Source organism: Chaetodon auriga, chromosome 23 (assembly GCF_051107435.1).
Source record: "Chaetodon auriga isolate fChaAug3 chromosome 23, fChaAug3.hap1, whole genome shotgun sequence".
NCBI lineage: Eukaryota > Metazoa > Chordata > Actinopteri > Chaetodontiformes > Chaetodontidae > Chaetodon > Chaetodon auriga.
Genome location: NC_135096.1, coordinates 7,416,665 through 7,438,015, shown reverse-complemented (window position 1 = coordinate 7,438,015; position 21,351 = coordinate 7,416,665). Strand labels below are relative to the sequence as shown.

Sequence of the window (21,351 nt, the reverse complement as noted above, 5' to 3'; positions counted from 1 at the left end):
AGAACTGACTTAAAATATTACCTCCCCTTGTATTATGGCAGTTGGAGTAACTTGGCTTGCAAACATAAACCTTTGTTTCTCTTCATAAAAGCTTTTGTTTATATCTCTCGTATGCATGCCTCAGAAAATCCACCAGTGTTTCGGTTATTGAAAAAAAAAAAAAAAAAAAAAACAATCCCCACATTGGATTTGTTTTTTAGGTCATCGTCATGCATGCCAACAGTTTACAAGATAATATGGTGCTGTCCTTGTTTGCTCTACGGCGCCTTGACGCTGACACACTTTCACAGTCGCATGCATGTCACACGTTTTCAGATCAAAGCCCACTTTGTGAGCCCTCACTTCATATTTCTGCCTCTGTTACGGCGATACGAGCCGTTTGCGAGGTCGCAAAGCTGGTCAGTGCCGTATTTGAGGTTGCGCCGGGCGGGGAATGTCAACAAACTTCAGCTCCCCGCTATCTTGGCTGTAAATCATCAGATAATAGCGAGTGAAGCATTCGGGACCTCGTCCAGTGGCTGGAGGTGTTGGCACAGCTGGAAAGGAAATGGACAGAGGCTGCTGGAGAAGCTCACCTTCATGCTGTAAAACTCTTTTCTCAAACACCTCTCTTGTTGCATTTAAGTTCTTTTAGCCATTTGGTGAATTGTAATGAGCGCAGTAACTTTTAATTACTTTATGACCAGCATGGCAGAGCCCCAGAACGGGAATTCTATGGCAATATTCCTTTGACAAGTAGGAGAAGTTAGCAAAACTCTTTATGTCCAACACAGTCTCATGGCAGTGTGTGAAATAGCCACTAAATTAAATCTATGAAATGTGTGTACGTGGGCACACATTTTCCATTTTTTCTTCCTGACACAAACCGCCCCGAAACTGGACTGATAAGTCAGTCATCAGCTAGTGTTTGGAGAAGTTTCAGGTCTATCAGGTCTATCAAGGGGACTTGAGGCAAATCTAAATCTAGTGATGCAACAGATGAAACTGAATGTACGATTCTTAGACCAGAGCACAAATTCAGAATTAGCACATCCATGTTAATGGGACTACTGCAGCTGCTGCCCAGCAACTTGTACTCACATACACACATGCACCGAGGGGTGACAGCAGTAGAGATGACAGCCCCGTGGTTCGAGTGCTTCTATTTACCCTACCTTTGTTTCTATTGTATGCGAACCGGCCATTTGTCTGCCTCTATAAAGGACTTCTGTTTGCCTGCCTCTCTGAAAACGATGTGTTGACAGCCGGTGTAAAACACCCTTTAGCCTTTTGCACAGTCTCCATGAGTCAGCAGAACCTTCTAGTGTTACGGTACAGTAGTAAATGAGTCCCTGTTCCCCAATTACTTCAACCTGGGCCAGCCAGGGTGTGAAATAAGAACAGAACAATGGATGAAACGTGTGACTTACCTAAAGTCTGTGTGTGCCTTTTTTATTTTTTACTGCTGAAGTACAATATTGAGCTTTATAATACCATGAAACTAAATGTTTACCATCTTGCCAATTAGCATGCCATTAATATAGGATTATGACAATACAAAAACCTTCGTACAGGAAGTTGAATCAACCGTCGACCAGTCAGCTTCGATTTTTAGTGTGAGATATGAGGTGCAATCAATTGATGGTACAAAAGGCATAAAGGCCGGAACTAGGGAGGCTTTCTGTCACTTTCAGAAGCAAACAATCTGAATCTTTGCGCTGCTTTTGGCTATGTCTGCGGAGATGAAAGGGATGCAGGATTGCACCTTCTCTCTCAAGTTCAAGTTCAAAAGTTTCTGCCATTATCCCCATTTGCACAATTTGTTGCATCTTGCCTCTCTCTGTTATGGCAGGAGTTCCGTGCCGCCTTTGTTTTCGGAGCAGGTATAAAAACGTTGGCTTTTGGCGTCCAACCTAATCATTTCAAGCACACCCCGGCGTTAACATCCTTCTGTACGCAGATCTGCCAAGGTGTTTACATGTATCTTGGCAGAACTATGAAACAGTCCCAAAAAAAGCAGGCTTTATTTACGATGTCTGAATGCACCTCGCGAAAACAGGTAAACTCCTAAATCATGAGGTAATTGTAGTCCAGTGTGAAGGGTGCTTTACTTAAACTCAATTATGTGCAAGAGTGTGTGACTCAAGCGAGACAAGCGTTACTGGAAAAACTTAAACACACACTCGGGATTATTACCTGTTGGCATGTGAGCGTGTGGCTGGGAATGCCTTTTGATAAGCTCAATTTCAAAACAAGGAATGTCTGAAGGGGTTTTTTTTCCTCTCCATCTCTTGCTTTCTTGCTGTGTATCAGCATCTTCCTTCATTGTGTCTGTGGTTGTTCAGGTCCAGCAACAGTGCATCTTTTCAGTTTGGAGTCATCTCTCTTTTATGATTTGGACATAAAAGATTCAAAATCGTGCGTGTGTATGTGTGTATGCACGTCTCTGCATATCTTTGCCAGTGTGTTTGTACATGTGTGTTCATGCATGTGCTCATGAGTTGCCCCTCGTGTGCTCGCGTCTAGCTCCGTCTTCATTCTTCATGAGCCGTGCTGGTGAGTAAACCCTCGCAGCAGACAGGCGGGCGGGTGCTGCAGCCATTTTTAAAGCACATCTGCTCATCCGCAATGTTTCGTTTCGTCTGGACAGGAATGCGTCTGTGGCTTGGAAACAATTGAGGTCAGGGCCCTGCTCGCAGAATAAGAAAACATTTAGGGAGACAGACAGTCAGGCAGGGGTAATCCACGCTTGGCGAGAGCATTCCTCAGAGCTCAGGGGGAGTCTCAGAGGATTCCTCATGTCTGATTTTTGCTGCTTCAGAAGTTTGGAGCTGCCGTGCATGCATTTGATCTGATCTTGGCCTGCAGAATGATCTATTTAAATCATTACCCTGACTTTGATTCTGCAAACAATTTCCACAAGTTGTTTACATGTTCTGAGGATTGCATCCATCAATCATGATCTCTGAGAAAATGTCAGTCCATCCTGTCAAAACCTGCAGTACGGCTGCCTGTTTTGGTATGATATGAAAATGCAATTAAGATATCCAGAGCTGAGACTCTCGTAAAACCACTGAGGGCTCGGTATTATCCCTGAAGCGCACATCAACATCTTGGAGCGTTCAACACGTTGTTGACTTTGGCTAAATCTTGCTAATCTTGATCATCTCAACCTGTTTGACTGCTTTACTCATTGCGGAGCACACGTGTCCAAACAAAGTCCGGTACACAACTTAATACATTCAGAGGAAGCATGAATAAGGGTGAAATTATGTCAGGGTGTTTGGGATGACGCACATCACCACTATAATCAGCTTTTTTTGCATCGCAGCAAATCATTGTCCAGTTCATAGTGATTATGCATGTAAATGTGATCCGACATGCATTTTGTGCCCCAAAAATCACATAAAAACATTTCTGAGAAAAGAATGCGATAGATTTTCTTCAAAGCATGGAGAAAAAAATGTACAGTAAAGAATTTCGAGGCCACATGGCAGCATGAAAAGGCGTGTGTTCTTTGTGTGCTCACAGTTGAACCTCATCACATTTCACCTCGTCAATAATTGATGGTCTGCCGTGGTGAGGTAAGGCTCATTGTGCCTGGCTGGCTGGCTGGCTGGCTGGCTGGCTGGCTGGCTGGCTGGGTGGTTGGGTGTGTGGGGTGCTGACATGTGGCTCCTGTTTTTCCGCCGCCCTCCGGTGCAGACGGGGTCCATGGCGTGGAGACGGGGGGGGTCAGGAACCAGCTGTGGGTGAGGCAGTGAGAACAGGCGCAGGTCAAGCCGCTGTTCGGCATCCACGATGGCGCTCTTGGTGATTGATTGGACTTACCTAATGCATTGGGACCAAATGAACGGTCACAGATGTGCAAACCTCACCCCTCAGATGCTTGTAACAGATGAAAGTGTTTACACTGAGGGCTGAGGCTGATTTTGATGTCATCTTGGTATTTGGTGACTGCAGAAAGACTGATTAAATTCTGAAGGAAACACCACTTTATTGATGTTATTAATACAGGGATTACTACAAGATGATGAGGTGGGACACTGTGTATGTTTAAAGGATAAATTAAGGATCAAACCATGTTCAAGTTTCGGACCAATCGGCATCTCATGAGGAACTACTGGCAGGTGTGATGACAGCATGAGAAGTGACTGTTAAAAAACAACAATGGCAGTTTGGTTAATGTGATTGCTTGAAGTTAGCCCGTGATGAACGGTGATAGACAGATGGTTCATCCAATCACCTGCCAAGTATTTTTTGAAAGCGCCTGCCTGCCCTTGTCCGAACAGACTTTCCAGATGCTTCTGTGCAGCAAACCATGTGGTGTGTCAGGTCATAAAGGCTGTTTTTGATCTAAAAATGTAAATTTGGATATTTTTAGAAGCCCCAAGTCGACATAGTCATTTTTCATCCCATCTCGACTTCAGCCTCCTGGCAGTTGTAACTCTGTTTTCCTGTCAGGCTGGGTTGGATGTTATAACTTATCAAACGCCTCGGTAAGCCCATTGTCCCGTACTGGGTGCTGGGGTGAAATTTTGGATCGGTGCAGAAGGTTACATAACACAAGCCGTAGGAGGATTAAGGATGGGAATGACCGGTCCGGAGTCCGAGCCAAAATGTAGCCTCTGAACAGGATGCCCTATGTGTGCCACGGGGATTGCGTGCATATCAGAGCTCTTAACCCAGCAGGAGTGCAGACGCTAATACATAAATGCATGGCAGCTCTGCTCTCATCCAAACATTTATGCATCCCTCCCGGCCACTCTGTGTACAATTGAGGTTCAGAGCGCTTGAAATGTTTTGCTTGCTGTAAACCTCGATGACAATATTGTAAAGATGCGTGCATTTATGCCGGCATGAGTAACTTCAGCAGAATGACGTGGCGTTTAATCTGTTAACATCTTTCTCTTCAGAGGACAGATTAACCACGCTTGATAATAAGATGGTGTGCAGCACTGCGAGGGAAATAGGAAGCCAAAACGCAAGAGCAGCAGTTTTTTCTCTTTCATTATGTGCTTAACAGCAAACAATGTACAATGGATTAAACCACCTGTATGGAGGAGCCATGATAACAGTGATGAAAACACAGCTAAACGCCTGCCTCCCACAATGCAGTTCAAAGCACATGCGTCCAACATGTCAGCTCAGGTTGGCAAATGCTGTCGGCCTGATTGATCCTCCCTCAGCCCTGACAGATCGTGTCTTTGCATGCCGCCGCCGCTGTAACGCTCTGAAGCAAACAGCCGACACGTTGTCTCAACGCAAGCGGGAGGAAGAAGCGTGAGAGGGGTTTACACAGTGTCTGAGCAGGGGGAGAATGTGCGGAGGAAACGCGGTTGAGCCGCCGTGAATGCAGCAAGGCTGGTGTCATGATCACTCTGCGCTGTGCTGTCATACCTCGGAGGAAGGGATGTAGAGCTTTTGATGCCGCTGGAGTTGCATGTGAAGAGAAGGGAAATGATTTTTGAGGTGTACAAAGTGCGTGTGGGTGGACAGCAGATGGTGTGAGCTTAGAATATGAGAAGAAAACTTGTGTGTGTGTGCAAGACGAGGTACAAATTTACTCTATGATCACTGCTGAACATATGCTAAACCTTCTGCATCTCTAAAGTGATCATTCGCATGGAATTAAGAAAATCAGCCTTAGTTTAAAGCTCCAATCAGTTCATTTTTACCTTAAATTCCAGGTTTATTCTCATACGTGTTTGACGTTGCACGGCATTGCTGCAGATGTCCTCATGCTTGCCTCTCGCTACATTAGTGTTGCACTCGAGAACAGGGTTGTCAGCTGGTTTGGCCTGCTCCACTGAAGCTCGGCGGGATTCCCCCCGCCAGTCAGGCTTCTGGTGCTATCAGGTGATTCCAGGTCACTGGGAACCGCCGGAGGTCCACGTCGACACTGCTCACGATTGGCTGCTGGAATTCACCAAGCCAACTTTATATTGGGGCTCAAAGAGGAAGAAAAACAGCAGAGGAGGAGGAGGAATGTATACACGGTCAACTGTCAGCTTGTGCTTTCATCACATGCTCGAATGTACAGGATGAAGGCATGGACTGCAGCCTGAAATAATTCCCATTTAGTCACAGTCAAGTGTGAAATATATACAGTGTGCACAGTGGAGGAGATACATTGCTCGTATGCTCAATTCTCCAGAACTTCCAGCCACTACGGAAGGATTTCTTCCTAATTGCAGTGTCCTTTTAAAGTATAATTTTGATTTATTACAGCTTGTGTCTTAACTTTGTACTTCTGGCCATCATTTTTTTTTTAAAATAATTTCCCTTAACACTTTAATAAATGGTAAAAACGCAAGAAATGAGATGATCAAACAGTTAGAAAAGAAACCCCAGAAAGTGCTTTTAGAGCTGCCATAATTTTTTTCCTCACAGTTTTCCTTTGCAATGAAGGATTATTGCTGTCATTACGGGTGAGCTTACTTCTGATTTTACCTCCAAATAAAGTTTACATAATGTGGAAAAAGCTAAGCTGCTGGCCGATCGTCTGACCGCTCATGTTTCTCGCCCAGTGAGACTTTCTTGCAGCGATGTCCCAGATTTCACCAATTGCTTTGGTGAGTGCAGTGTTTTCGTAACCATTAAAAAACAACTACACAAATGAGACCGCAGTTGTAATAAACTGGGGTTATCCTTTAAGATGAGGCATTGAATGACAGGAAACTGTGCTCTGAGCCTTTTGGTGGAACGTGCGTGTTTTCGCTCTTTTTTTCCCAAGCACCATTAAAACATGGCTCTTTGCATGTCCAACAACCGGCTGCAAGAGATGGCTTGAGATAAAGGCCTTGACACAACAGCCTTCGGGGCTGGACTGCTCAGTCTGGCTATTTTGATAGGCCCGTGTACACAGCTGGTAAAAGTTTACGACTGGAGCAACTGGCTAAACATCTCAACTTGATTGGAAATGAAATGCAAATGACAAACACAGAGCGGAATATGTCACTCTAATCATCCAATGCAGAATATATTGCAGATTAATTTCACGTGCTCTTGACTTCTGTCCAAATATGATGTAATTCCACGCCGAATGTCGCCGGTGAGCATTTTGCGCTAGAATACTGTTTTGACTACCGCTTGTGCCAGTTGCTATAATTATGTTTAACACAGAATGTCAAATTGCTCTATATTTGGCGATGATTTTCTCCGGGCGCAGTTGGCTCATGCTCCAATGCTCCTGGAACATGCCTGTGCATAAGTGGCCTGAAACTTAACCCCTTACAGGGCTGACGCTCAGCCATAACACAGACTGGAGGAATGCCAGGCCAGTCCTGTTTAACAAAACAGTATCTGCGATGAGAAGTTCCAGAGACATTTTTTCCCCTGTTTCTTTTTTTTTCTCAAGGTAGTGTAATGGCTTGCAGCATACAGTATGTTGTAATAGGAAGAGACGCATTGTGTAACTGGAACATGAGCGCATTTGTCAGTCTCAGGTGTGCAGCCTGCAGTTGCACACTTTCAAAAATGAGTGCTCGCACACATAAAACCACCTCCGCTTTAATGAGCAGCCACACACCCACAATCGCGAATGCACAAACAAACAAACTTCTCACATGAGCCCGAACACACTAATGCAAACACACACCCAAACACACCCCCTTGTCTCATAGCCTCGGCACTTTGCTTGACTACCTCCCGGATTTGTCACCGCCGCACCGTGTGTTTCACAATCGGCGTGCCAGGCTCAGATTTGCCTAATTCAGTCTGCTCCCATTAGAGGCGACGCAGCGGCGGGAATGGCTTCCACCGACGGCGGCATTAGCTCGTAGCTCAGTCCAGACGGACGAGTCACCCGTCAGCCATACATCTCCAGCTGCCTCTTAATCACCTGGGGTTTTTCCCGGCAGGTAAGCCGCTCAGAAACAATGATGTCTTGTCAAAGGCGACGAGAAGGCTTTAGTCATGAGTTATTTTGGGGAGGCTGGCATGGGGTTTGGGCGTCTGCTCCAGAAATGTGAGAAATGTGCAGGTGACTGTGATTACTTGTGGCTGTCTGCTGTATACACTCCTTTATTAGATCCCATGGCCCCATATTAGGTGGCTTTGAGTGTCTGTGATGTATTCTTGTGAGTGCAGAAAGCCAAGAACAACACTTTGACGAGATCTTCAAAGCTACACCTCATTTTTCCTCTCACACACAGTAGATGGAGTTACCTCTGTTTCCTTTTTTTGTAAATATCTGTGTTTTCATGTGATTTTTTTGCCCATTTTTGTAGCATTTGTTCCACATATTCTTGTACGTGAGCAACACTGGAGTCCAAGACAAATTTCCCTCAGGGCCAATAAAGAGTTGTCTCATCTTACCTTAAATATTTGCTAATTCATGCGTGAATTAGCTTAATTAGCAACCTGATTAGCATACCTGGCTGTGTATTTAAGGGTAATAATTTGAGGACATAAGCCAGCTCATGTGCCTCTTGTGTCAATGCATGATGTTGACTCCCATAATCCATTTATGAATGCTAACGCAGTGTTTAGCATTAGAATGAATGTTTTTTGCTGTTGAACCAGCAGATTGTGAAGCTTCCGACGTTGCCAGAGGAGGTGTTTTCCTCCACATTTGTTGTGCTTTCAGACTCTTTGGAAGAAAACACTTGCAGCCTGACAAGCTTTCAGCAAACAGTGCATACATCCCATCTCCCGGAGCAGTGCTTCTGTTGTGCTTCAGTTGTTGTGATACCTCGGGAGAGGCCGTAAAACAGGGTTCTTTATTATCCATGCTAGTGTGCCAAGATTTATCCCATTAAAGTCTGGAATGCCCTCACGTGGGAAACGGATTGGACGTGCACAGTCAATTTCTTTGTTTAGCCTGCTTCACGTGTGTGTGTTTGTGTGTGTGTGTGTGTGAGGGAGAGAGTCTGCTATGAGTGTGTGTCTGCATGTAAGGATGCCCTGCTTTTTTTTTTTTCTTTTTTTCCCTCTGAGCTATTTTTGTCTGGACAGAACTGCGAGCTCTCTGTTTTGTGTGGTTAGGGGATGACCCATCTCCTCACTGTGTGTGTGTGTGTGTGTGTGTGGTTGCCTTTTATCTGCTGATTTGCTGGCAGGCCCATGAGGTTTCTCCTCTGCAGCCAAGGACAGATAAAGATGGAAGAAAGAAGTGTTGATTTAGAAGCTTTTTCTTGACATTCTGGGACAAACACTGGTTAAAAAGCAGAAAATTCACACATAGGTGCGGCTGAAATGTAAAAATATTGGTGTCAGTCTCGGGGCTGCGACCTGACTATGTGTGTCACCCACTAAACAATGATCACATGTTGACTCACCCTTAGTTTCTCTCTTCCTTCCTCTCTGTTTAGGGAAAAGCTGGCCGTGGCTCGCCTGCAGAGGGAAGTCGCACGGAGCAAGAGCGAAGGAACAATGGTAAAGTACAGTGGAGCTGTTCGTCCCCTATAATCTGCGCAAAGCCAAAAAAGCCACAGTATGCTCACTTCACACACACACACACACACACACACCCACACACACTGTAAAGCTCTGCCAAGCCGTCACTTTGGCCAGAGTCAGTCTTTAGTGTCTCAACACTTCATCAGTTGATCTTAAAAAAGACGATTCTGGCGAAATGTGTGCATAAGCAGGTCATTTGGGACTCTACAAAATCAATCGAATGTAGTCCAAAATGATCAACACCGAGCGGAATCGAAGCATTAAATGCTCTCTCTCTGTGTTAGTCGGATTGTGACATGCTGTGTTAACAGTCGGTTGGATAAACTTTCTGCAGGAGCAACAGGCGTTCAGGTGCACGGTCAGGTTGTGTAACATTATAAAGCCGAAGCCTGGGCTTAATCTGTCAACACTACATTGTGCTAAGCCGTACTGGGAATTGCTGACATTGTGCTTTCACTTCTTTTTCAAGAGAACTTGTGCAAGCAGGGGGAAAGAATTCAGGAGGTGGCGATCTGCATACACACGCGTTCATGTCTTTATATCTGTTTGCATATTTATCAGACATGTGCGTGCAGCATGTGCGCCGAAGGGAGGTGAGGAGCTGAACCACGTGATGACGCGGAGCTCAGCTGATTGCAGCCTCCGAGCAGAGGCTCTAACCACAGGCCCAGCTGTTTGACTGCACCCCAGTGACGCCTCTGATTCTCTTTGTGGCAGCAGGCCTAAAGCAACAGCACACAAGAGCTGATGCTCGATGAGATTTTCACGCTATTTTGTGTGATTTTCTATCGATCCCTAAAGGGGGAATGCTTGTTTTTTTCTTCCAGCCCCACACAGTCTAGGAAGTCATGGGGGTCAGATACAGAACAGTGCCCCCCGGAGCTGGGCAAAGGTTCAGTGTATTGCTCAAGGACACAGCAGATTGTTGCTGTTATTGAGGCTTATTTTAGACACAAAAGGTGTACCAGAGACATGTTATGCTGCATATTATGGATTACCTGAGAAGGGAAACTCCTTCCTTTATAATTAGATGCTTCAGGTCTGCATCACTTTATGAATGTCATCGCTTCTAGGACTCTAACTCCTTATTCCCCCCTTTCCTGCCTCCCTGACCTCTGTGTGACTCTTCCCATACTGTCACCTGGCTTATGCATGTGTATGTGAAGCACAAAGGCTCAGTATTGATTTCCACAGTCTGTAGATATACTGTAGATGAATGGAATGCGTGCATCCTCCAGTGAACCCGACATACGCATCACTGCATGACTATCAGAGTCATGTGAGCAGCCAGAGATGGATGTAGTGATGCCCGTTGGATTATAGGAGTAAATGTGGCTAAAGTGTTTAGTTCAGGTCACTTTCACACCTTTAGTTTGGTTCACTTGATCCAGAGCAAAGAAAAAAGTGAAAATGGGCAAATCAGTCTGAGCGGCAGAGGATCCAGCTCCACTTTGCTCGGCGTTCCCACTGAGCTCACTTTTTCCTTCTCTTTGGTGCCCACGTGTAAATAATGTAATTTGGTTTCTGTGTCCGCACCTCAGGGCTACACCTCAGTGTGTCAGCGCCTCCTTCTGCAACACTAACCTTGCATCCTCTGACCTCAACGTGGCCCGAGAAAAGCATATCATTCGCCGCGCCGTGAGACTCGACTCAAGGCCTCGGCCCTCAGACTCACGCGAGTGGATGACATGCTAATTATTACTTTAGAGGGAATTGCTGTCTGCGCATGCACGGGGTTGAGAGAGAGAGGGATGAGTTATCTGTGCCAGACAGGAGGAGGGTGAGGGGGTGGGCAGGAGGAAGAAAGGGAGGAGGGGGATAGCACTAAGCTCCATTTGAAATTGGGATTATCCCCGTCGGAGTCCCCTTGCACTCTCTCTCTCTGGCATTCCTGGGAGGCTTCGGAGCTCAGGCACGGTTCTTCAATAGAAATGAAAAAGAGACTGCTGCATCAAGGAGATAATTGTCAAAGTGCTGGCGGTGTGCAGTGGGAACTGCTCACCAGCCGCAGCCTGTGCCCCGCAGACCCCCGCACCCCTACGCCCAATTCTGTGCCCACTCACATCCCCCAACCCCCATCTTGGCCTGCCAAGGGACTAACCTAGAGAGACAGATTAAAACAGCCGTGGACTTTTGAAGTGGATCCTCTGTATCTGATGCCTCTCTGTTCCCTGCCTTGGTGTTTCCTCTCTACATCCATTAGCGTCTTCTGTGTAACGCGATCAGAGAAACAGAAAGCGCCACCCCACCGCAGCACTGTGCTGGTTGCTTCTGCTGAGTGACTCCGCCGGGACGTGTTATTCTGTACCATTACTACTGCTTTGTGGAGGGCGAAGAATGTGAAAGGCATCTTTATGATTGTGCAAGTACACACTGCTACAATTGTAAGCCCCAGGTCTTGCTTGCACAGTTACACAGCTGTGAGTGTAAATGAAACAGCATTAACAACACAGTTTACTGAGGAGCGTGTGTTTTAATTGGGTCTCCTGTTGTGAAACACGACGGCTACTGGCGGCGCAGAAGCACAACACTCTTTTGTTATAGATCATTTGGGAGAATCGCGTGAAACCTTTTGAATAATTTGCAGGGCAATCAGTGTTTAGGTGCAGTGTGTGGCCACACAAGACACATTTGTTAACGGTTTGGAATGATATGGTCCAACAACCACCAGATCCCGTCTGTCCCAGACCACCGCTTGTTTCTTAAACTTTACATTCGAGCTTGGACATGGTGCTTTTGGCTTGCCTGCGCAGAGCACGATCTTTATAACTCCGACAAGGAAAACAGTGGATTTCCCGTTAGGTGTTTGAGAGAGCACAGGTCATGGTTTATTCAGTTTCTTTCCAACAGGCCTGCCCTGTCTGTCTCGAGTCAAACCGCTCATTCACAGTCTTGTCGCTGCTGTAGGTTTTCTCTGGAATTCTTCACACCCCAACCCAGAGGCGTGGTGCAGGGCAGGGCCGCTCTCTGTCTCCCACTCTCTTTTGATGCCACTCCGAAGTGCAATCTGAGTCCGTCAGGGGCAGGATGCTGGGTTTCCTGTCAGCGAGAAAGCAGAAGTGCACATGTAGGCTCGTAAAGGCAGAGCCGCCTGCACCGCTGAAGGGGCTGGGCTCTCCATTAAAAAGGCATTTAAAACTGTTGGGTAAGCTCACGACCGCTGGAAACGGCTGTCTAAACAAGGCGTGAAAATAAACGATCTGGCTTTGAGAGAAACTGGCTTTATTTTCCTTTGGGTTTTTGTGGACGCTCGCTGATACCTGAGCTTCAACAGATACGAGTCTGACACACACAGGAGTGTTCACACACAGTTATTTCCCGCCGTGTTTGGGTTGATTACAGTGATTTGTCCACGGCCGAGTGAAGCAAACACATGAACGATGCTCGAATTTAATTGTTACTTATTTAAAAATCCCATTTCTCCGGAGTATTTCATGTAGAAAATGAAGTTAAGATAAGAGTGCGCCGCTGTGAATATAAAGTGTAGCACAGTGTGGTAAAATAGGCCCCGCAGCCAAGATAGGAATCAGCTATTTCTGTCCATGAAAACAGATTTCTCATGTGCTGCAGTCTGCAAGATTGTGTGTGACACAGTTAGTACCACTGCATCAAATAAAATTACCTTTGAAATCACCTACCCGAGACGGCTGACTGCCCCTCTTTACAAGTCATTTGGTCCTGAATCATGTAATCTTTCTTTCCTTTTAACAAATGAAACATCCCAGCCTTGCTGATTTCGCTTGCATCTGCTTGTTGCTGTTTCGGCTTCAGGTTGGTTTCTTTTGAGGAGATCTCAGTGTGGATGTGATTGAGTGAGGAAGCCGGCCAGTTTCCTGAGGGATTATGTCCACATTGGACTATTGTGGAGATTTACAGTGTGTGTAATGCCAGTGGTTCAGTGCCAGTGCAGTAAGTAGCGTGACCTTTTACAGAGCATGGCCAAAGGTAAGTGGTTTGAGATTGGGGTGGTGGATGACGTTCGCCTTTTATTAACCATACCCGCCATCTTACCCTCATCTTAATCAAGCCTTTTAGTCACCCAACCTGAACCCTAACCTTAATCATATTTCATTTACCGCAACCGTAATCTTACTCTGACCTTGGACAAGCGTTTTAGATGTCGAAACAAACCTAAACCATAGTTTATTTTCCAGAACCACAAGCTTTCTCTAAGCTTAACGATACAGTCGCTGCCATGAGCAGATAGTGTGAAAACAGTTGTGAGGTTTGTCAGAATCATTCAGTATTTATGTTCTTGGTAGTGACAGGCTTGGAGGAAGATAGCACGGTTGTTTTATCTGAAGATTTTAACGACTTTTAAAGGCTTGTATTTGGATATTTAAAGTAATGTAGTAGTGTAGTGTGTCCAAACGTACAATTTCCATGTTAATTAACAATGTTAAAAGTAAACAACTGGACCATTGATAGAAGACTGGCATCCTCTGTGCTGCATCTTTTCCTCAATTTTATACTAGACGTTTACTCGATCGCTCTCCAAAATATAACTCAAAGAGGACTGATGCTCTTCCTGTGCAAACGGAGCCAAAGCTTTTCAAGTTCAACAAGAAAAGAAGCCACACAGGGACAGCAACTGATTGGCAGTCTTAATTTTGAGTGGAGTTCCACTGGTATGAGTTAGGGCCTCCACTTGGCATAGTCATGATTTAATTAGTTTTAATTAAATCAAGGTATCAGGGTTTATTTGACAGTGATTTATTAATGTTTAAACTAGTATAAAAAGCACCGTCAGGGTGGAAGCCTTTTGTAGTGTGCTTTCAGCAGATAAAGAATGGTTTCGAGGGGCTCCCAGCTTTTAAAAAGGCTTCAGTCCTCATGGAGATCCACCGCTGAGGGACCTTCATAGAGTGTTTCTGACAGCTGTTTGGAGGATGTGTGACAGCGTGGAGGTCTGGAGACCAAGGGGGGACTCAGGTGCTGTCTCTGCAGATTGGCCTTATCAGCCACGGACAGGGGCGAGGGCCGAGATGGGGTCCCCCTCAGCCCTCAGCACATTCACCGGGTGACGAGCGCTGACAGCCAGGCCCAAATCGCATCTCCACACCGTCCCTTTCACCCACTCTCCGGAGTGTATTTGTGTGCGTGTGACTGAATGACTCGCGGTGCGTGGGTGGGGTGGGGGCGCTCCCTTGGCAATGATAAATGGGGCACTCATATGATTTAGCATATTCCTGGGGTGTGTGTATTATTTGCTATAGTGCCCGCGGCTGTCTAAGAGAGAAGTGGTACACTCTAATGTAGTAGCTCTCCGTGATAATTGAATTGATGGAGCCCTGGGGGACAGAGAATGCAGATTTTTAGTGAATAAAACACTGTTTAAACTCGGCCATATTTCTATAACAAGTCATCTCAGAAAACATATGTTCCTGTGGATGTCTCCTCATCGAGAAACGCCGACATTTCTCTTTCTTTTGAATCATCTGCTGAGCCCTTTGTGCTAAACAATGTAGTCCATCATTAATATTATATCCTGAAAATGCTTTAGATAATAATAAACAGTAAGCAGTAATTAGGAGATTATTGAAGAAAAACTCTGAGTTAATGCCCTAGTAGTTGTAGAAGGCAAGATTAAGGCATTTATAAGTGATTTAACTAACTAATATGCCTGCTAATAAGCGACTATTAATGGTGAATATGTATACCTTAACATAGGTGTGACCATTTGTCTCAATGGTCAATTGGTACGTCTTCAGTGTATCTGACCTGGCATCTCCCAAATGTTCCGTGTGCCATGTGGCCAAATCCTCCTCATGTTACACTTTCATTTGAATTCAGACTTGCTGACGAGCACACACACACAAACACACACACACACACACACAAGCACACACAAACAGCCAAGTGGCATGTTTTATTTATGAATGAAGAACCTGCGCGGTGTATTGTGTCCCTGATGTTTGCTTTAGCAGCGAGCCAGAGATCCGCTCCCGGCCCTTTGATTAGGCAAAGAGCTCCAACTGAGGGGGTTTCTGTGTAATGAAGAGATTATTGAGCCCCCCGAACTGTACCCCAAACCCCTGCATGAGCACACATACATACATATACAGTTGCAGATGGACAGGCTGCAGAATCTGAGCTGCAGTGATGGCCACGCACACGTGCACTTAACCTGATAACATTGCACTGCGGCGTTTCTTTTATGGGAGACAGCATTGCAGGCACAACAAGGAGAGGCAGAGGTCTCTAATTAATTTAGAAGTCCTCTGTGGATCTTGGAGGGTATCAGGGGGGTTCGAGTCTTCTAGTAATTCAGCTCGGATGAATACTATTACCATCTAATGCTGTCCAATTACAGAGGCACGCTTCATTCTGGGCTCTGCTGCAACTAATACAATTTTAGATGATGTAGGGGAAATATGGAGAAGCGCTCCGCAGTGCAACCGAGTGCATGTTGCAAAACTGCACATGCATGAATTAGATGTCTGCTTTTATCCTCAGTTTTTCCATTTATTTAGCTACATTTAGTGTATTGAAATCAATAGCATTCAATCTCAAGCTTTACATGTTGATGGTGATAAATTCTGCCATATCTAGATGGATGCATTTGTTTTTTTTTATCAACCAGGAAATGAAACCGGCCTCGCCTGTGACAGAGGTCAAATTTAATCCTGGAACGCCCAATCTGGCCTTGTTTCAGATATATGGCTCAGCAGGCCGGTATAAAATCCTGCCTGGACCATTTTATAGATTACTCGGCCTATTCCATTTGATATTGCTTTTTCCTGCCACTGTATTGTTTGTTAGAGCTGGCTTTGTTAACAGCCAGTTTTTATGCCAGGAAAATGTTGCCCTCCACAGGAGAAACAGGGTAGCGCACGCATTCAAGCCAGGGCCATGCGAGACAGTCAAGTGAGAGGATTATGTCCTGAGTCGTTGGATTAACTCAAGTAAATGTTCTCACACAATGTTGCCAAGCGTGTTTTCATCACATCCCGCTCTGAGATATCTTCCCAGGACAGTGCTTAAGGCGTGTTGCCCGTGTAGCTGCCGCGAAGACTTATTAAAGAATGTGCTTTCAATTAGCATCCTCTTTAGCGTAGAAGGAAAAAAAAAAAAAAAAAGCCATGAAGTTGGTGCAGACAATAAATGTTTCAACCGAGGGAAACTTTAATGTATTGCTGGGGCTTTCTGGCCGCATAAAGATATGGTATTGTTTGATTTAATGGCTGTAGGCCTTGTTAAATTGCCGAAATTATATATTGAACAAAAGCAATAGAGGGCTTTTTACTGCAACGTAGACCATAAATCCTGCGTTGTTATTGAGGTTGTTGGCAAGACTCTGTCAGCAGACACAGAGTGGTCGGTGGTTTATGCCTGGGGCGTTAGTTAGGCCATGTGGGCAACAAAAATCAGGACTAAAGCTACTGTGCTTTGGTGAGAATCCAGGCCGACTTGCTCAACAATACAGTGCACATTAATACAAGTGGTGCCGCAAAAGAAAAGGCCTTTGTGCTTGCTTGCATTGAGGTGAAATTTAACTAAACTACTCGATGCTGGATGTTGCACTTGTAATGCGCGGCTTTTTAGTGCCTGTATGCCTTGTTTGCATCATTAAAAACATATTTCCATCTTTGTGGCTTCAGGAAAATGTGTTTTCTTTGCACTTTGCCAAGTAAATATTATGACCTCCTTTACATGTTGCCGTTCTTCTTCTCTTTTCCTTAAAGAAGGAAGGTGAAGAAGAGCCATAAAGTCATTGGTTTTGGTCCAGATATATAGGTCCAGCTCTTGGCAGGGGATGTGCTGCTTTATGCTTCTGTATGGTTGGATTTACAGCAGCCATTACTCCTGACAGGAGGAGCCTCCCTGTTGTGTAAAGAGCCGCTCCACCAAGAATTTATGGCCACAGCGAGGACCAGAACTGGTTTTAATGGTGACTTGGGTTTAATATTCTCTCTCCACGACCGATTCACCCAGTTAAAATCTGCTTTTGTGGCAGAATTCCTGCCAAGCAACAATATACTGTGATGAAATATGGTCGCATTCAAGACAGTGTGGTCACGGTAAAAACAGCAGTTTTCAAAAATGTTTGCTGATTTACAGGCAGCTATTTTTTTTAACTTTCACTTGAATTGTGCGGCGTTGCTTTAAACCACGGCTGCACATGTTGATGATACACTGAGCAAAGAGACAAACATTTTGAGGACGTTTTGCCTCTCTGCCACCTGATCTCCACTCAGGAGCCTTTACCCTATCACACCACTAGATGTCCCCATAATGCTTGTCTGTGAACAACTTCAGCATCTCTGGAGCCCTCCACTGAATAATGACATGCCATGATCGGAGCTTAATACGAAGAGGAGGACTAAAAGACAAGTGTAGAGTCAGAAAAAAAGATATTAATCGCCTCCTTAATAGGCATCATGGACTTTTTCTGTGTCTGGACAGACATATTCTGTATATAAATCTCACCTTTTCAGGCAGATGATGATATTTAATCTTTTACCAAGGACTGACAGGATAATCCTCCAGAATTTACAGCGAGAGAATGAATTCTTTGCAGAAAGCATTGCAGTTGTAATGACTTAACATTTCAAGTTCTCTTTTGGCGAGGAGGGGAAAAAAAAATGTCTCCTCTTTGTTAAGCCAAATAAATAAGATGAAGTGCACTTCAAATTCAAGTCGCCCATTCAGCGATAACTGCACCTTGGTTTGCAGCTTTTTTTTCCTATTCTTCTCCCAGATGGGAGTCCGGCTCAGTCTCCAACCAATTTCCAGTTATTTTACAATCTTGTATTTTCAGCTGACAAGATAGCGACAGACGGTTGATGGCTAAAACCTCCAGCTAAGAAAATGGAGCCAACTGCTTTGTCATGAGTTGTCAGAGGCAGGAGACGCCAGGCTTTGTGCAGCGACTCTGACACCATGAGAATGATCCTCACTCGTTTGCTCTGTCTGCTAAAAATCCTCAGCCTTGCTGGTGGCGGTCGCTCAAAGCTGCTCCGTAACTTTGCCACTGAAACACTCGCCCACGACGCCAAACCCCCCCCCCCCCCCTCTCGAGGAGGGAGTGCGCCAGCACAGGGCCACGGCCTTTGATGTTGGGTTTGAGGCAAGAACGGTTCTCTCTTTTGGGAGCAGAAAGCTGAGGCCATCAGACAGAGAAGAATCCAATTAAAGAGTGAAAAAAAAAAAAGAGCTTTCATTTTTCGGATTGTCTCTGGCGAAAAAATGTGATCTGTGGAGGCCTTAAACACCACAGATTTTGAAAGTTCCTCACAAGGATTGGGTTAACTCACACCAAACCAAGCTTTAGAGAAAAAAAAAATCCATAGTACTCTGCTATAAAACAGCAATTATTTAGGAGAAAAAGCATTCGGACAGGAACGACGGGAAGTTTTTTTCCTTCATGATGGAGCTGCAAGTTATCAAGTATGAACCTCCGCTGTTCGACTACCTGCTGTTTGATTCAAAATCAATCAAAAGTTAAGGCAAGTGAGGTCATATTTTCTCATAAAAACCCAACTTTCATTTGCAAAGTTACCAAGCAACAACACTGGAAGAATAAATAAAACATGCCAGAACAGAGCAGTTTGTTTGTGGGGGGAAGAGAGCAAGGATGGCTGCTTGCTGTGGTGAATAAGCCATTCACTGGTGAGCTTTCTCTCTGTGTTGGCCGACCATGCAAAGTGAAGAACTCGGGGACCTTGGTGCCGTTAAAATGCGCACTTATTGTGGCAGCGCTGCGCTGAAATGAAAAGAAAAGCACGAGCGCGGACAAAGATTGAGGAGCGCGAGACCAGGCTCGGTGGTGTTGTTTGACATTTAGTGTGAACTTTCTGTCGCAGCGACAGAAGGAAGGGGAGGTTCATTATGAACATTTCAAAGTAACAACAAACTACAGAGGTAATGCCAATCTGGCAGCTTAAATGTCATCATGCCTTTATTCTCTTATTTTCTTTCACCTCCAAAGCATGAAAAATATGACAGGGATTGGATGACCTGTGTGTGGATATTATACAAAAGAAGCATGTTTTGGGGCTTTTCATCACAGATGTTTTGATGTTGAAACATTCTGCTTTCACTTACCCTTTTCCAAGGAGGGTCAGAGGTCAGGGTGGATGACATCCCGTGAGCTGTCAAGGTGTCACGGCCAAATATGGCAGGGGATGATCTTTTGAGCCTTTAGGCCGCACACCTCCGAGAGATAACCGTTCTTATTTTTGTGTCCCCAGCGAGAAAAGCTGATCCACGAGCTAGAGGAAGAGCGACGTTTGCGACTGGAGAGCGAGAAGCGTCTCCGGGAAGTGACGGAGGAGTCCGAGCTGGGACGGGCGCAGATGGTTTCACTGCAGCAGCAATTCTCCAGGTAAAAGGGCCTGAAATCCGAGAGCATGTCTGACTTTATCTCAGGATGGCAGTGACCCTTACATCCTGTTTATACCCGGATAACTCTCGACCAAGTATATGCCTGCACAGAACCCTATGTGGTTATATTGAGTATTTGTACTACAATGTGTTGTTCGTACTGCAATGAATGATTTGAATACTTCTACCAGTGAGTACGGAAAATGAATGGATGCATCAGCAACACGCTGAAGCTTGTGAAAAGATGCTCCCTGCCCTTTTCTTTCCACTACAATGGAGATTATTCAAGTACTTTTCAAGCCACCTGCAAGAAATTGTATTATTAAGTTGATTAAGTTTGCTTATTTTGACTCCTTTACATTCATTTATTTCCTATTTTGCATTTAAAAGTATTAAGTATCCATGGATAAACAGTTTATTGCATATCAGACAGTGGTGACAGTAACAGTAACAGTAATTAATCTGTCTTTTTAGTCGTGTAAACAGCATTACAGAAGTCTGCTTTTAAGGGCTTATGTGACATGATATGACATGCTGGGATCAGATAGCCAGAGCTTTAGTTTAAGAAACAAAAATCATGGACATTTTCAAGCCAATAGTCAAATTTTCCTTTCAGGCCACAGTATAAGTCATGGTCGTAGACAGTACAAGCTAGAAACTAGATGAAAGCAGTGTCATATTGTCATCTATCTACTGTCGGCTGTTCAAGAAAAAGGCATAAAAATGGCCCCAAATGCTTTAAAAACAAGGACAATACCTTGGGTATGTGGCATAGTCACACAAAAGTGATGTTTTTTTTTACTCAAAAGTTTCTGGAACTTCCATCTCTTTACAATAAAAGTGATTGATTTTTCGCAGCAATTTCCTACAATCAGCACTTTGTCTTTACAGGAATCGATACGGCGCTCTTACTCTTGCCATTCCCTCGTTTCTTTGTTCTCGCCATATTCGTCTGAGCACTTTAGCGCTCTTCCTCTTGGTCACTTGACCTTTTCATCAGCAGGAGGATGGGCTGATACATTACTTTGGCTTTGAGGAAGAGAACTCATAAAGCGTGAAGTGCTCAAACAACGCTCTTGTCATAACTTCAGTAACCTCTCTTTCATGAACCTCGCAGCCGCTGAGGTGTGACAGAGCGGGACAGCAAATCACGAGCTGATGCCTTAATTAGACGATAGGCATTCAGTGCTTCACTTATCCCCCCCCCCCCAAAAAAAGAGACCAGAGGATTTCACATTAACTGCTTATCTTCTCATTAAGTTGGTGGAGAAAATCCTGTACGTTTTAATGGTCCCAGTGTTATAGAGGAGATGAGGGCAGAGTCGCCGCCAGGGGAAGAATGAAATATTTAAGAGCCGTTCGGAAGATTTATCACATGTTTGAAATGTCTCTTGATTTAACTCAGCGGTGTTTCTTACTTATGCTCAGCGTCCTAACATCTTTTTTTATGAAAGCAGTTCCCCGCGTCGCACTCACACAGCGCAGTTGGATAGAGAGCAGCTCAGCTTTTACCGCAGGGGTTAAATGTCTTGCTTTTTCGGGGCATTTTCAGCCAATCTACTTATGTTTGGTCTGTCACTAGCCCTCCGTGCAAGAAATGACCTTTGAAATGATGGTTTATAGGTAGTTCCCAGTTGGTATAGC

At 44.9% G+C, this 21,351-nt stretch overlaps 1 protein-coding gene across 3 annotated transcripts in view; it reads left to right on the top strand.

The window, feature by feature from the left end:
• Positions 1-21,351, top strand: part of LOC143315914 (nck-associated protein 5-like) — a 128,825-nt gene that overhangs the window by 55,514 nt on the left and 51,960 nt on the right. For all 3 annotated transcript variants that reach the window (XM_076723474.1, XM_076723476.1, XM_076723477.1), the window contains 2 exons: positions 9,294-9,357; positions 19,575-19,708. In XM_076723474.1, the coding sequence (XP_076579589.1) occupies positions 9,294-9,357; positions 19,575-19,708 (198 nt within the window). The remainder of the gene's footprint in view (positions 1-9,293; positions 9,358-19,574; positions 19,709-21,351) is intronic.